The following is a 16966-nucleotide window of genomic DNA, read 5'->3' as shown; positions in this document are numbered from 1 at the left end:
AGACTAGATTGTCTTGGGATATCTGGTCAGCATGGACGAGTTGGGCTGAAAGATCTGTTTCCATGGTGTACAGCTCTATGATTCTATGACTTGGGAGACCCAGTCCAGGATTCACTTTGAGGTAAACTTGCAGGTTGAGTCGGTAGTTAGGAAGGCAAATACACTCTTGGCATTCATACAGCCATAGAGTCATAGAGATGTACAGCACGGAGACAGACCTTTCGGTCCAACTCATACATGCTGACCAGATATCCCAATCTAATCTAGTCCCAGTTGCCAGCACTTGGCCAATATCCCTCTAAACCCTTCCTATTCATATACTCATCCAGATGCTTTTTAAATGTTGCAATTGTACTTCCTCTGGCAGCTCATTCCATACACACAACACCGTCTGTGTGAAAAATTTGGCCCTTAAGGTCCCTATTATATTTTTCCCCTCTCACCCTAAACCTATGCCTTTTAGTCTGGACTCCCCCACCATAGGGAAAAGACTTTGTCTATTTACCCTATCCAAGCCCCTCACGATTTTATAAACCTCTAAAAGGTCATCCCTCCAACGCTCCAGGGAAAACAACCCAAGCTTATTCAACCTCTCCCTATAGCTCAAATCCTCCAACCCTGACAACATGCTTCTCAACCTTTTCTGAACCCTTTCACATTTCACAACATCTTTGCGAGAGGTCTTGAGAGGACTAGAATATAACAGCAGGGATGTACTTCTAAGGCTGTATAAGGCTCTGGCCGTACCACCTTTACAATATTGTGAGCAATTTGGGCCCCATACCTCAGGAAAGATGTATTGGTCCTTTCGGGTCCAAAGGAGGTTCACGAGAATGATCCCAAGAATGAATGGTTTAACATATGAGGAATGTTTGAGCGCTCTGGGACTATACTCAATGGAGTTTAGAAGGATGAGGGGGATCTGATTGAAAGTTACAGAATACTGAACGGCCTGGACAGAGTGGACGTTGGAAAGATATTTCCATTGGCAAAATCCTTCCATCTAAACCCTTATCCATTAACATACGATTGTGAAGAATACAATAAGCAGTTCCTGTATACCATTCACTATTTGTCACAGGAAATCAGCAATCACCGAGCATTGTAAAATTGTAATTACAAAGTATTGTACAGCATCCTCCGGGTGCTCCGGTTTCCTCCCACAGTCCAAAGATGTGCAGGTCAGGTGAATTGGCCATTCTAAATTGCCCGTAGTGTTAGGTAAGGGGTAAATGTAGGGGTATGGGTGGGTTGCGCTTCGGCAGGGCGGTGTGGACTTGTTGGGCCGAAGGGCCTGTTTCCACACTGTAAGTAATCTAATCTAATCTTACCTATCTTAAACAATGTAGCAGCAATCAGTCATGTGACCTGTATTATTCCTCTAAAATATACTGCTTTCGTGTGTGAGACAGAGATTCATCGGGGGGTGCCACCATAAGAAGGCTATGAGACTCCTTTGTTGTCACCTAGAATCTCTCGCCGGCTATCCAGAAATAAAGAATCTACTTTTGAACTGAAATTTGTGTCGTCCAGAGTTGAGAGCCAAACTTCTATAGGAGAGACGAAGACCCAAGGGCACAGCCTTAGAGTAAAGGGAAGACCTTTTCGAACAGAGATAAGGAGCAACTTCTTCAGCCAGAGAGTGGTGAATCTGTAGAATTCATTGCCACAGAAATCTGTGGAGGCCAACTTATTGAGTATATTTAAAACAGAGATAGATCAGTTCTTGATTGCCAAGGGATCAAAGGTTATGTGGAGAAAGTGAGAAAATGGGGTTGAAAAACCTATCAGCCATTCCTCCCATTGACCACAGGACATACCCTCTACCTGTCTTCCCCTATTCCCACTTCACCATCCTGCCCCAGCCAGGTCCCCCTGTACCCACCCCTAGTCCTGAAGAAGGGTTACACCTGAAATGTTGACTTCTCCACTTCCTGATACTGCCTGGCTTGCTGTATTCTATCGGTCTGTGTTTGAATAATAAAGCAGACTTGATGGGCTGAATGGCCTAATTTCTGCTCCTATGTCTTATGGCCTAATGGACTCTATTACTCATTGCTTCCTGCCACTGAGCCAATTTGGGTCCAATTTGCCGAATTGCCTTGGATTCCATGGACTCTTTGCTTCTAAACAGTGTGCTGTACAATACTTTGTCAAAAGTCTTACTGATGACCATTGTGTCTGATTGTAGATGTTGGACATTGTTGAGACAAGTCGCTGTGTAGTAGAAAATGAGGACTGCACATGCTAGAACACGACATTCTTGACACAAGTCTCTGTGTAGAAGTAGGAGAAAGTGAGGACTGCAGATGCTAGAGATCAGAGCTGAAAATGTGTTGCTGGAAAAGCGCAGCAGGTCAGGCAGCATCCAAAGAACAGGAGAATCGATGTTTCGGGCATCAGCCCTTCTCCTGAAACGTCAATTCTCCTGTTCCTTGGATGCTGCCTGACCTGCTGCGCTTTTCCAGCAACACATTTTCAGCTCTTTGTAGAAGTAACACAGATCGAACACTGTATGTAGAAATAATCCAATAGTACTCAAATTTCTTAGTCAAAAAGTGTGGCGCTGGAAAAGCACAGCAGCTCAGGCAGCATCCGAGGAGGAGGAGAATTGACGTTTCGGGCATAAACCCTACATCAGGAATGTGGAGGGGAGGGGGAGGGGTCTGAGAGCTAAATAGGAGGGTGGGCCTGGGGTGGGGAGGTGGGGAGAAGGCAGCTGGGAAGGTAGATGCAGGTGGGTGGTGATGGTGATTGGTCGGAGGGGAGGGTGAAGTGGATAGGTGGGAAGGAAGATGAACAGGTCGGGCAGTTCAAGATGGTGCCAAGTTGGAGGGTTGGATCTGGGATGAGGTGGGGGGAGGGGAGTTGAGGAAACTGGTGAAGTCGACGTTAATGTCATTTGTTTGGAGGGTCCTAAGGCAGAAAATGAGGCATTCTTCCTCCAGGCAGTGGAGGAGGCCCAGGACTTGCATGCCCTTGGCGGCGGGGGAGTTGACTGGTCAGCCACAGGGCGCCGTAAAACCTGCACCCACGCCTCTCTCCTCACCTCCATCGATGGCCCCAAAGAATCCATCCACAATTAACAGAGATTTTCCTGCACATCCAAACACCTCATCTACTGTGTCCATTGCTCTCGATGTAGTCTCCACTAGATTGGGGAGACAGGATGCCAACTCGTGGAATGTTTCAGGAAACATCTCTGAAATAAGCACCAAACAACCCCACCACCCTGTCACCGATCACTTCAACTCTCCCTCCCTTCAGCTCTGCCAAGGACATGAAAGTTCTGGGCTTCCTCCACTCCCAAATTCAAGCCACCTGACACTTTGAGGAAGAACACCTCATTTTCTGCACTGGGACCCTTCAACCACACGGCATCAACATCAACATCACCAGTTTCATCAAAGAGTCATAGAGATGTACAGCACAGAAACAGATCCTATGGTTCAACTTGTCCATGCCAACCAGATATCCTAACCTAATCAATCCTATTTGCCAGCACTGGGCCCATATCTCTGTAACCCTTATTATTTGTATACCCACCCAGATGCTTTCTAATGAGGTCATTTGGTCTATTGTTTTTGTGCTAGCCTCCCATTCATCATGATAGTAAAAGAAATAGGTTTTAATTTTGTTTCTATATATGGAAATGAGTTTTATAATTGGAGTGTTTTGCACTCTTCTACAGCAAAATGTCCGTTCAGTTCGGCTGTCAAACTAAAAAGATTGCATTGGCCGGGAATCGAACCCGGGCCTCCCGCGTGGCAGGCGAGAATTCTACCACTGAACCACCAATGCACAGAAAACACTCCTCGATTACACATAGTGAATGCTGGGAAAGGGTGAGTAACACTGATTTTTACAGAGTGCCGTTGCTGTGACGTAGAGTGATGTCCGAGATCGGAATGGACCGTGTCCTCGCGCCGCTGAACGTCACTTTCACGCAGCTCCTCCCCCGTCACGTGAGCAGCCGGCAACTGAGCGAAGGACGAGAGTGAGTGTCCAAGAGATGTCCGGCCTCGGGTGGAGGCAATGGCGAGGGGGAAAGTAAGGAGGTAGAGGGCAAGGAGATGAGTGGGAACGGGGTCGAAAAATCCAAGTAGGGAGGGAGAGAGAGAGAGAGAATGAATATGAGTGAGTGACGAGGGTTGGCACTGGACAGTAGGTGACATGTTTCACTCGGGCCCCAGGTCACGGTGAGGTCACTAGCCTTTGGTCTGGAGTAGACCTTCCAGGGAAGGCAGCTGCCTGTTTTCTAAACCATACTTGGACCCTATATTTCGGTGACAGCCTCCATCAAAAATCTCCCACATCCCATGGTCCTGCATCTGCGCAGAGTGAAAGTGACTTTCTTGATTCAGTGTTCCTTTGCTTCTCTCTCCACTGATGCTGCCAGACCTGCAGAGTTTCTCGAAGCATTTGCTTCAGGTTTCCAGTATTTTCCTTATATCGCCATCAAAATTCATTGTGTTCAGTTTATGTATTTGTACCAGAGACATGAACAAATCTTGCCACAGTAAGGAAAATCGTGTCATTTATAGTCCAAGTGCCTTGATAAAGTTGTGACAAGTGTTTGTTACTGCTAATCAACATCTGCTACTGAAAATTAACTATAACAACTTTGAAGTCTCATTCACCTATTCAGAAGTAAGACTTCTAAAATGAAATTTAACATTTTAGTCTTATACATCTTTCACCCACTATAATGAATTTTTTCTTCCTTACTTTTTGGACTATTTATTTCAGTCCTTCATCTGATTGTGAGGGGAATAACAGAATCTTGCCCCATTTGTGCACATCCCAGCTGCTACATTTCCCTCCTGCTTTCAGCAGCTTGCTTCACTAAAAACTGAAAACATAAATATGAAAGAGTAAGTCTGATTAATGACAGATATTGTTTAAAGACCTTGTTACAGTGAATGTCACACTTAAAAAGTATCTTTCTTGCTCGTGTACAACTACAATTTTACAAACAGTGCCATTTGTATCCTATCCCACATTTTTCCTACTCATATCTACAGTTTAGATGTCTTCAATTTTAGTATCTCATCTTCATATGTAAGTTTTCTCATGACCACTTCTCTCCCTAGCTTTTTAACTTTCTCTAACCTACGATTCTGTATTGCTGTGGCTTTTTCTGCAATCTTCCACGGTCTTCACCTGGCCTTTAGTGGTCTCAGCATCAGAGTCTGGAACTCCCTAAACGTGATCCATTTCTCCACCTCTCTCTCCTTTTAAGCCTCCTGCCCTTACAACTCGCCATCTTGTTGGGCAAGTTTTCAGTTACCTGTTGTAACAAACAACATAAAAGCAAAATATTGCAAGTGCTGGAAATTTGAAATAAAAACCAAGTGCTGAGAAGAAAACCTCAGGTTGGCAGGATTTGTAGAGAGAGAAAGAGTTAAAGTTTCAAATCTAACATAATTATTTGGAACTGAATACAAGTAGAAATGTTTTTAGACATCTCCTATCTCCCCCAGACCGTGACCCCACCATTGAGCATCAAGCCATTGTATCAAGACTGTCTTTAACCTCATCTGGGGATCTCCGTGCAATAGCATCCTCACTCATAGGTTCCCTCAACCCTGTACAGCCAGCTTCTACCTTTTCCCCAAAGTCCACAAACAGGACTGCCTCGAGAGATCCATTGTTTCTGCCTGTTCCTCCCCCCACAGAACTTGGTTCTTCTTACCTCTAGTCTATTTTCTTCTTCCTATGTTCAGACCCTGTCCACTTCCTTCTACAATTCTTCTGACACTTTATGTTGGTTTCAGAATTTCCAGTTCATGGGCTACAGTTACCTCTTGTTCACCATGGATAAGCCCCGGCAGGATGGTCTCAGGGCCCTCCACTTTCTGGAAAGCAGGTTAAACTGTCTGCATTCACCAACACTCTCCTTCATCTGGCTGAGCTCATACTCACTTTGAACAACTTCTCCTTTAACTCGTGTCACTTTCCTTAGGTCAGAGCTGTGGCAATAAATGCCTGCTTTGGCCCCAGTTATGTCTGTCTCTTTGTTGGGTACATGGAACATTTCTTGTTCCAATCCTACTCAGGTCACTCCCCACAACTCTTTCTACAGTACATCAATGACATCATTGCTATTGCTTCTGGAAAAATTTCACTTCCAATTTCCACCCTGCCCTCACCTTCCCCTGGTCTGTTTCTGACTCCTCCCTTCACTCCCTCAATATCTCTATCCATTTCTAGGGATAGGCTGGCTGCCCATTTGCACTATGAGCTCACCATATCCCACAGTTGCCTTGAATATACATCATTACACCCTGCTTCCTGTAAGGACTTCATTCCATTCTCCCAGTTTGCCCATCACATCTGTTATTAAAATGCCACCTTCCACAGTGGGGTGTCTCAGAAATGTTCACTTTTTCCTCAACCGTAGATTTCCCATTATCCTGGTCAACAGGGACCCTTAGTTGGGTTCAATCTATCTCCCCCAATTCTGCCCTCACCCCTTGCCTTCCTATCCACAACAATGCTAGGGTCCCCATAGTCCTCACTTTTCCAAAGGATTGTAAGCCGTCATTTCTGTCACTCCTTACATGTCACATATTCTCCTCTGCTCGCTTGTCAACATTCCACAGGGACAGTTCCTGTCAGAAAACTCTGGTCCACTCCTTTTCCATTCCCAACACCACCACAGCACCTTCCCATTCAATCACAGAAGGTGTAACTCCTGCCCATTTACCTCCTTCCCCCCTCAACATTCAAGGCCCCTGACATAGCTTTCAGGTGAAGCAGTGATTGACCTGCACTTCATCAGAATTGAGGAAGGGTCACTCAACCTGACACATTAACTCTGATTTCTCTCCAAAGATGCAGCCTGACCTGCTGAGCTTTTCTAGCAATTTCTTTTTTTGTTCAAGAGTAATTGAAGATGGGGCAAAAAAGGCTGAGCTCGCCATTGATGCTTGCATCCTACAAAAGAATACAGAAGGAAGCTCAGGAACTGTAAAGAGTTATGTGTTTTCCCAGTACAGTCGGTTCTGATATGATGCGAAAGTACTGTTCTCATGTGACCTCACATTATAAGAAAATCATGCAATAGCTATGCCATTTAAACTAATGGGGCCAAATCATGTTAGAGCCAATATAGGTAAGGAAAGTTCACACTCTACAAATACCGACCTAAATTCTTCAATCGTGTTGAAGCCATTTCGCGGTGAAGAAACATGCATCATAGCAGAATTGTCTGTAGTGACCAAACTCTGAAACTGGAGTGTAATTGGTAGGTCAGTTGAATAGCGACACCAACAGGACTGTTGAGATATGTGAGAGAAAGTGATCAAGAGAATGATAATTGTGCCCATGAAAATGATTTTAGCCTGGATCACCTCACAAATTCCATAGTACTTGACTGTAAGCCTGATGTGTCATTCCCTCCTCCTCCTGGGATATTTTTGAGTGATCGTGACATCATCCGTTACCATTTTTGATGTCATCCCCAAGGGATTATTTTGTATTGTTATAATCATAGTATCTCTATAGTGTGGAAAGAGGCCATTCATCCATTAAGTCAGCACTGACCCTCCAAAGATCATCCAATCCAGACCAACCCCATATTTACCATGTTAATCCACCTAACCAACACATCTTTGGACTGTGGGAGGAAACCAGAGCACCTGGTGGAAACCTAAGCAGATGTGGGTGTATGTGCAAACTACACATCTTTTCTGAATATGTAATGACTGTGGAACAGAGGAGTAAGAGTATGCTATTCAGCCATCGATCCTGTTCTACCATTCAGTTAGGCCTTCGCTGATCTGAACCTCAACCTCTGATGACATCCTTTGATGCCCTTGAGTAACCAAAAAGAAAGTTTGCTTTGTTGACTCTGCAAATGTTGTTAGCTGATAGTTGAGAAGGACTAACCTTGGATAATTCAAATGCTGGATTTTTGTCTGTCCGTACTGTTCACAGTCAAAGTTATTGCTTGTCAACAGTGATGATAGTTGTAAAGTACTTTAGGATGCCTGAAAATGAAAGGTGCACTGCAAATACAAATCTTTTTAGCTCACTAGTGAGAGCAAATAAAACAGTTAATTATCATCTGAAGAGGTTTTATTGTATCATGAATGTGCAAAGTACTTTGCATTTACCCAGCACTATTCATAGATACATTCAATGGCACCTTTGGCCCCTCGAATCTGCATCAACATAACTGCCACTAAAAGTGTGTTTATCCCTATTTCCTTCTATAAAGAAATTACAAATCTAACTTCCAGTTCCAGGTCAGACTTCCAGTATAGGCTATTTACAGATTTCCTGAACTGCCCGGATTGGAAGTAATCACCTTAATTCTATAATGATTTGAAACAAATTATGTCATAATTGTCGATGATTATATGTTTTCTTCCATAAAGACTTTTTACATGCACTGATTCTTTAAAATGTTTCCTTTAGTTTCAGGGAATAATTTCTGTTTTGTACGGCACATCAACCTGACCAGATGAGCAGCTGGGCATTTTGGGGAGTGGTGTATTGGTTTAATGTCATCTTTGGAGTGCCTGCCATCAGCTGTCATGAAGAGGCAGTTTTCCATTCAGGTAGGAGTGCTGAACATCATTGGTTTCTCTGCTGTTGGGTGTGGTAATTATATTACAAATTTATGTCAATGGCAGCCCTGCTGTGAATTAAAGGCAGTGCGATAGGCTCGGGCGGCACAGAGAAAATTCAGATGAATTTGTTTTCCTTCCATGATCCTGTTTGAGCTGACACAGCCTTGTTTATGTTGATGGTTTGTTCAGACCAATTCACTGCACCCTGCCCCTAATCACTCCCAGTGTCCCAGTATTGGAAAAATGATTCATGGAAAAAATAGAATGAGAAGTTTTATTCAGGTATTTATAATTATGACCTGTGAGTTTGAGCCCGGGCTGAAAAACTGATTTGTGTGTCAGTCACCTAATTATGCTTGGGTTTCTTGCAGAAAATAGAGGGAATTGGAAGTTCATCACTTTTACTTGGTTTAAATCTGAACTAAAATATTCAAGTTGAAAGTTCAGATTGCTGCACCAACCTGTCATCAAGTGTGTCTACTTAATTGTGTTTTTAATATTTGTTAGTTTTGACTATAAAAATTGATTGAGTAATAGGTAACATCAGGTGCTTGCCAGAATAGTCTGTACATTACATCAAACCAGTGAAGACGGGGTATTTGTCAGAACAGTCTGTAGAAGTGACTCGGAAATTATGGGTGAGCACACTTAATTTCCTTGATGCTTCATTTCACTTCCGATAAATGGTTTTAGTTCCATTTCCTCCATGATATTGAGCTACACAGATTAGGCCAAGGCAAAAGGGCAGAGTGAAATAAAAAGTGAGAAATTATTTCCTGTTGTTGAGGAATCTGGGATTATAAAGATCCAGCATCAAAAAATGAAAATTGGGTTTTTCAGGAATAAAATTGGGAATTACTTTTTCATACAAAGAGTGTTAAAAGTTTCTCTTTGGTGACATATTAAATGTTACTTTTAGATTTGAGTTTTTTTCTTAATTGACCAAGTAGTAAGGGATATGTAGAGAGACAGCTATATAAAGTTATATCAGGGATTAGCCATGATCTTATGGAATATTGGAATCAGAGCTAAATGGCCTACTCTTGTTCCTATATTCTCAGCATGGTCCAAGATACCATTTCTGGTCTGTTGCTAAACCCCACAGAAAAGACTGGGCCTAGATTCCAATCAGATCTGGTAGAGAGCTATACAGTAGGCTGGGCCCTTCAGTATTGGTTTTGACCCACAGAGTGGAAGTGCTCAGTTCCAGTCTACAACCTGCACTGAAGCACATAGGAGCCTGTGTGTTCCGTGTCTGTGGTTTCCATACTCTCCCCTTTGCTTGGCCCTGGTTTGTATTTGATTAAGTAATCAAAATGTCTGGTGTAACAAATTTTGAAGTTGCTGACTCTGCAAGTGGCAAATCCAGACTAGATTCTATCAAGCAGTGAATTTGAGACCAAATCTTGGGCTCTGGGAAATAGAAGAAAGTGGAACCAAGTTGTTCCAGCTGCAACATTGGCAGCTGCCCAACGGTATGGAAAATTGGACGTAGGTTTGCTCGCTGAGCTGCAAGGTTCGTTTTCAGAAAAAAATAACTAAAGAGGAGGAAAACAACAACAAATTGCCATTCCTAGATGTCACAGTAGAGCAAACAGCCAATGGGGAACTTCAAACCAGCGTCAACAGGAAAACAACACACACTGACCAAATACTGAACTACAGATGCAATCATCCCAACACCCACAAACGAAGCTTCATTAATAACATTATTTCAATGAACCACCACACACTGCAGCACAGAGGAACTGCGAGGAGCAGAGGGAAATCACCTATGCAATGTATTCAAAAAGAACAGGTACCCAATGAACACAGTCTGCTGATTTCTCAGCAACAAATCCCAACAATTAGACAAAACACATCCAGAAATCCTAGCCAACCTCCCCTACATCAAAGATATCTCAGAAATTACTGATAGTTCTCTTGGCATCTTGGCATCGTGGTAGCCCATAAATCCACGAACACACTAAAATAACAACTATTGAACTTGAAAGACCCTATACAGACAATAAGCAAAACTAATGTAATGTACAAAGTACCTTGCAAGAACTGTAACAAACACTACATTAGACAAACAGACAGAAAACTAACCACTAGAATACATGAACATTAACCAGCCACAAAAAGACATTCTCACTACTATCCTTACATACTGATGAGGAAGGGTACACTTTGACTGGGACAACACATCCATCCTCGGACAAGCCAAACACAGACACACACAATGAATTCCTAGAAGCATAGCATTCCAACTAGAAGTCTATCATCATACACATTGAGTTGGATCCCATTTACCACCCCCTGAGAAAAAGAATAGTAAATGACATCACCACAGGAAATGACATCACCAACCCAAGAAAACCTAAACAAATACAGAGGAACCGCAATTATCGGAATACCAATTATCCGAAGGAGATCTCGAGGTCCCAATACAAACATTACATCCAAGAGGTGTTTCCAACAGTGATCACATCTTTTGTTTACTGTGATTAAACAGGCATCGTCTCCAAATGACTGACTGCCCACCCTCTCTCTCCCCCTACACTCTCACTGGAGTTCTGCATAGGGGTGTTCCCTAAACTCTTCTTCCCCGCATAATCTCTCCAACATTGTCCTGTACAGGGCAAAGGTAGATACCAGTAAAAAGTTGTGTGCATGGATGTGTCTGTGTGTGCTATTTGGAGACGCACCCCACAAAGGCAGCTGCAGCAGTCTTTCTGTTAGTGTCCAGTCCAGCTGCCCCAGAGAGGAGGCGGGTGTGTATGGGGTTGGAGGGCAGGCGGGGTGTTGCAGGGGGGGTGTTGCACTGGGGCAGTGTTCGGGTCGGGGGGTGGTGTTGGACGGGTTTGGCGGTGGGAGTGTTGCATGGGGGCGGAAGGATGATGCTGGACAGGGTTGGGGTGGGGGTCGGTTTTGGGGGTGGAGGTGGTGTTGGATGGGGTGGGGGCGGGGCCTCACGTGCTGTTTCTGCAGTCTCTTGACTTTAAAAACTCCGAGCCCCAGAGGAAAGGCATTAAATCGATTAACCGAATGAAATAGTGCCCGCCCATCTTGTTTGGATAATCGAGGTTCCCCTGTAATTAGAAAGCGGGCCATGCCACCAGTGCTTCATCTGGAGGCTCTCTGATGATGTTACCTGGTATAGTGATGAAATGTCTGAAAACAAACCTTCCAGCTCAGCGAGCAAACCTACATCCAGAACCTCAACCTGAGCTACAAATCTTCTCAAAACTCACTAGTGTGGAAAATTGTACAGACTCATCCTGTACACAAAAGTCATGACAAATCCAAGCCTAGCCAATTAATACATCAGTCTGCGCTTGCTCATTGGTAAAGTGATAGAAGGGGTCATAAACAGTGCTATCAGGCAGCACTTGTTTCACATCCCTAGTTTCCTTTGTAACAACCTACTCATTGATACTCAATTGGACTGTGCCAGTACCTCTTGGCTCCTGACCTCATTATAGTCTTGGTACAAACACTCCCACCTGCAGGTTGCCCTTCAAGCCATGCACATCCTGACTTCAAACTGTATCATTGTCCTTTTGTAGCTGTTTACTCAAAAATCTGGAAGTGCCTTCCTGGCGGCATTATAAGTCACCCTGCACTATACTGCAACAGTTCTAGAAGACAGCTCATAACCACTTTCTCAAAAGGAACGAGGGAAGTGCAAGAAGTGCTAGCTCAATCAGCAATGCCTACGTGCCAGGAGTGAATGAAATAAAGAGCTAGGAAGATCTTTTGAAGAACTGTGTTGCCACAGATTACCCCATTTATTGAATATTACATTACATTTATTGAATATAAAATTCCCAAAACCATTTTGTCATAACTCTAATGAAATTGATATTTATGCTTTCCCCCACGTTTTACTAGTGCTGACTTTTATGTAGATGATTGAATGAAGGAAACATGCCATATATTTGTCACTAATTCTATTATGCACACAGATTGTAGACGAAGGGAGGAGCTATCTACACTGATAGCTACTATAAATGTTATTTAATCAACCTGTGTAGAGATGTTTTTACATATCCTGGAGGGGTTAGACATGAACCTTGGCCTCCTGGCTCAGGTAGCAACACACCATTCTGCCACAAGAGCCCTTTTACCCTATAAACTGACCTGAATTGAAAAGATAAAAAGACTGTAGCTAAAATGGTAGATCCTGAGGAATAGTTTCAGAATTATACAATTGAATGACGGTTAAAGGTGTTAAATGTCTCATTCTAATGGTTAAATGTAATAACCTCTTACAGGTAGTTCTCCTTTAATGTGGTGGTTGTGTTCCTGTGCAACACCGTGTTATAGAAAATTGTGCAATATAGGTAATGGGGCCTATGGGAAAAACAAGGTTGGGGCAAACAGCCAAAAATATCAGTAAAAATCAAAATAAAAATAACAGTTAGCCTAACACAAACCATAGCTGAAAATGTGTTGCTGGAAAAGTCGCCTGAAACGTCGATTCTCCTGCTCCTTGGATGCTGCCTGACCTGCTGCACTTTTCCAGCAACACATTTTCAGCTCTGATCTCCAGCATTTGCAGTCCTCACTTTCTCCTCTAACACAAACCATAGCACAGTTTAAGTAAATCTTTAAATCATATATTTTAATGAAATAATACAGTAAACATAACACTTTAACACTAAAATCACTGACTACAGCATTGTACCTTCCATGAAGCACTTCACCAGAAAGCACGTGAGCTGACTTAACCAAGTGATGCTGATGCAGAAGTTTAGTCCTCCTTAAGATCCCCCCTCCCAGTTTGAAATAAACTTCCTTCTAAATGTAGTCTACAATTCCCAGTTTCAAGCTAAGTTTCAAGGCTCACAGAGCTGATTGCATTCCTGTTTTAGCTGAACACATTGAATTTGCATTTTACAGACAGAGTCCTGAGGCTGGGTTTTGCTGTTCAGATAGTGACTGGGATAGAATTTCGTAACAGTGAATGGGAGTTTGCTTTATTTAAAAAGTCTGCAATTCACTAATCGCATTACAGCCAAATTGTGTTTAATTAATGTGCATTACAGAAGAACTACCTGTATTTAAAATAGTCTACTACCCATTTGAAATCTTTTTCCACGTTCACATCCCTTTGACTTCAAGGCAATTTTGTACCTCTTAACCTGACCTAAACTCTTGACAGGTGACAAAAAGGAGTATAATCCAAGAGCAAGGAACCTCCTCCTCTACTTCAATGCAGAAGCTATTTTAACATTTACAAGTTTAAGTCATGAAATCCTATATGCATCTTTTGAACTTGTCTCATTCTCTAAACTACATGTAAGGAGGTCAAGTAAATGTGGTTGTGCCGTTTCAGGAACTTACATCTCCCACAAACCACTGAGCATCCCATCCTACGACAAACTGTTGCTGCTTATTATAGTTAGTTTTCTCCATGTAGCAAACTGGCCAGCTACTAGGCAAGATGCTGAGGAAGAAATTGTTAAAGATGTCTTGCCTCAAAAGGGGGAGGACTTTCACAGCCTTGGGTTTTCTGGATTTTAGATGCGCTATACATTTCCCAACTATTGCTAACTTTTCTTGAATATTGGGAATATAGCATTCCCAAGTAAGAGAGGTAAGCTGTGTTTAGGTCTAGATGGAGTGTCATGTCCAGTTCTTGGCATAGCAATTTAGGAAAAAATGTCAAAACCTGAGAGTGTGGGGCAGGTTTACTTGGAAGCCCAGGGGTGTTTAGATTCAGCTACATGAAGAGACTAGGGAAACTGGTTTGTTCCCCTTTACAGCAGAGATGCTTAAACTAGGAATGATTTCAGTGACATCAATAAATAAAACTGTTTCCAGTAGCTGAAGGATAAAAACCAAAAGGCACTGATATAAGTTAATTCACAAAAGAAGCAGAGGAAATATGCAATCTGTTTGAGCAGTGAGTTATGATTAAGAATGCATTGCTTGAAAGATGGTGGAAATCGATTAATTATTAATTTTCAAAAGTAAATTGAATAAAATGCTTCCAATTTGCAAGTTCTAGCCTTGCCTCCAGCCATACTTGTCTGAAAATGTCTGACCTCTGAAACTAAGCAGACTCCTGTCTGGTTTGTACTTGTGGTGTAGTGTTGATGTCCTACCTCTAGACCAGGAGGCTTAAGCTGAAGTCCTACCTGCTCCAGAGGTGTGTAATAACATCTCTGAAGATTGATTTTTAAATTCAAAAGCTTCTAGCCTTTTATGGGAATAGTGGAAAATAATAATGTTGAGGTAAATGGTCAAATATTATTTGTTTGAATTGTAGAGAAGACTTACTCACTACACTCTAACCAAATTGTCCATTTGGCCTGCTGCCAGGCAAAAGGTACCTGTACAATTTACTTGAGGCTGTGCTATTACATTTGGAAGGACCTCTTCAGCTCCTCAGTGGAGTATAGATTTCAAACAGAATGAATTTGGTGTATTGTTGAGTGTCTATATCTTTCTAAAAAGGTATTCTATAGCTAACGTTTAACTATTTTTTGTTAAACTGTGTTAAGAAGTATGAAAATGAAGCAAATATTTTCCAGCCTTTGGTAGGGTAAACAACATCTGCTGGAAAGTAGCTTAATAGTTAATTCAGTAAATTAATTTGGTCTGGTGTTCTTGCAATGTAGCTCCCAAGAATATTCGTACAGATGTAGCTTGCAAGTGAAATACAGAATGAGTTTGGGAGAATGTTTCTCTCACCCTTTTTTTATTTACTTCACTGTCCAGTGTTTGACTCATGCTTTGGTGTAGGGAATGGAGCTTGTTGGTGATTAATGGCTGAGCTATTCTGATTGTAGTAGTGCAATATGACATTAGTAAAATATGACAGGACAGCTTGATCAAATGAAATGTATAGTTGGCGGAAAATGGGAAGTCATGGGCACACCATGTGTCTGAGTTGAACATATGAGCAGCAAGTAACCTCTAACTTTCAGAACTTGAGCAATGGCTTGACTCATAGTGCATCCGTGAAGCAGATGACTACATGAATAGCATATTTAGGGAGATGGTCAGATCACAAATAGATAAGAAATGGGTCACCGTCAGGCAATCCAAGAGAACTTTGCTCAAATTAGTTTTCTGCTTTGAAAATTGGTGAAGGTGATGGTTCCTGAATGGAGTCAAACAGAGTCAAGTCAGTGGCACCACGTTTCGGCATCTGTAAACATTATTCCAGGGTGGAGTGTTGCTTCCCTGGTGCCAGGATCAAAAATGTCACAATCCCTGCAGGATATTCTTCTCTGGAAAAATGAATGTCTAGAGGCTGTGGCCCATTTCTGTTGGGTAGGAAGGGAAGTAGAAGCTGGTTTGAGGTCCTGAAAGCAGATTTCAGAGAGTTAGGAAGGAGATTGAAAAGCAGGACCTCCAAAGCAGTATTCTCAGGATTTCTCATTGATCCAGTAATGTATTGCAGTCATTTCGGTAATTATTGACAGTGGCTCAGTGGTTAGCCCTGCTGCCTTATAGGGGCCTAGATTTAATTCCAGCTTCAGATGACTGTCTGTGTGGAGTTTGCACGCTCTCCCTGTGTCTGCATGGGTTTCCTCCGGGTGCTCCGGTTTCCTCCCACAGTCCAAAGATGTGCAGGTTAGGTGAATTGGCCATGCTAAATTGCCCATAGTGTTCAAGGATGTGTGGGTTAGGTGCATTAGTTAGGGTTAAATGTAGAGTAATACGGTAGGGGAAAAGGTTTGGGTGGGATACTCTTCAGAGGGTCAGTGTGGATTAGTTGGGCCAAAGGGCCTGTTCCAAACTCTAGGGATTCTATTCTATTCCTCTCTTTTCTATAATCGGAGTTGCAGGTTCATGCTTAGAATGAATAGGATTCTGTGTCTATACCTGCAAAATCTACCAATTGGCACATATTCTACAAACATATCTGATGTTACTCAAAGTTGTCGTTCTATTGTGTTTAAAATTTGCTCATTCAAACTTACCAAAGCTTGGTATATTTATCAATAAATCATTTTGAATTTTTTTTATCAAACAGTTTTTATTCTCTGAAATGGAGAATACAATTTTTCCAACAGTAGATTAGGTTAGATTCCCTACTGTGTGGAAACAAGCCCTTTGGCCCAACCAGTCTACACCGACTCTCCAAAGAGGAACACACCCAGACCCATTTTCCTCTGAATGATGCACCTAACACTATGGGCAATTTAGCATGGCCAATTCACCTGACCTACACATCTTTAGATTGTGAAAGAAAACAGGAGTACCCGGAGGAAACCCACGCAGACAAGGGGAGAATGTGCAAACTCCACACAGTCATTCGCCTGAGGCTGGAGTAAGGTCCCTTTTATTTAGTTGATATTTAGTTTTTCCAATCTGAGGATCATCTGGCAATAAGTAACTACATAGTACCATATGTAGTTACAAAGCTTTGAAGGGTTGAAATTTTA

At 42.4% G+C, this 16966-nt stretch overlaps 1 protein-coding gene and 1 non-coding gene across 5 annotated transcripts in view; one reads left to right on the top strand and one right to left on the bottom strand.

The window, feature by feature from the left end:
* Positions 1–3730: 3730 nt before the first annotated feature.
* On the bottom strand, positions 3731–3801 carry trnag-gcc (transfer RNA glycine (anticodon GCC)). Its single transcript has one exon. It is a non-coding gene; the product is annotated as a tRNA-Gly (tRNA).
* A 103-nt stretch (positions 3802–3904) lies between these two features.
* Positions 3905–16966, top strand: part of LOC140485760 (transmembrane protein 144-like) — a 74840-nt gene continuing 61778 nt past the window's right edge. The window contains exons 1-2 of one of the 4 annotated variants that reach the window (XM_072584264.1): positions 3905–3997; positions 8425–8567. In XM_072584264.1, the coding sequence (XP_072440365.1) occupies positions 8471–8567 (97 nt within the window). In that variant the 5' untranslated portion in view covers positions 3905–3997; positions 8425–8470. Of the gene's footprint in view, positions 4059–8424; positions 8568–16966 lie in introns of all 4 variants that reach the window. The other 3 variants (XM_072584266.1, XM_072584263.1, XM_072584265.1) reach the window with 3 other exon arrangements.

This window comes from Chiloscyllium punctatum, chromosome 14, assembly GCF_047496795.1.
Source record: "Chiloscyllium punctatum isolate Juve2018m chromosome 14, sChiPun1.3, whole genome shotgun sequence".
NCBI classification, from domain to species: domain Eukaryota; kingdom Metazoa; phylum Chordata; class Chondrichthyes; order Orectolobiformes; family Hemiscylliidae; genus Chiloscyllium; species Chiloscyllium punctatum.
This window is presented reverse-complemented; position numbering and strand designations above follow the sequence as displayed.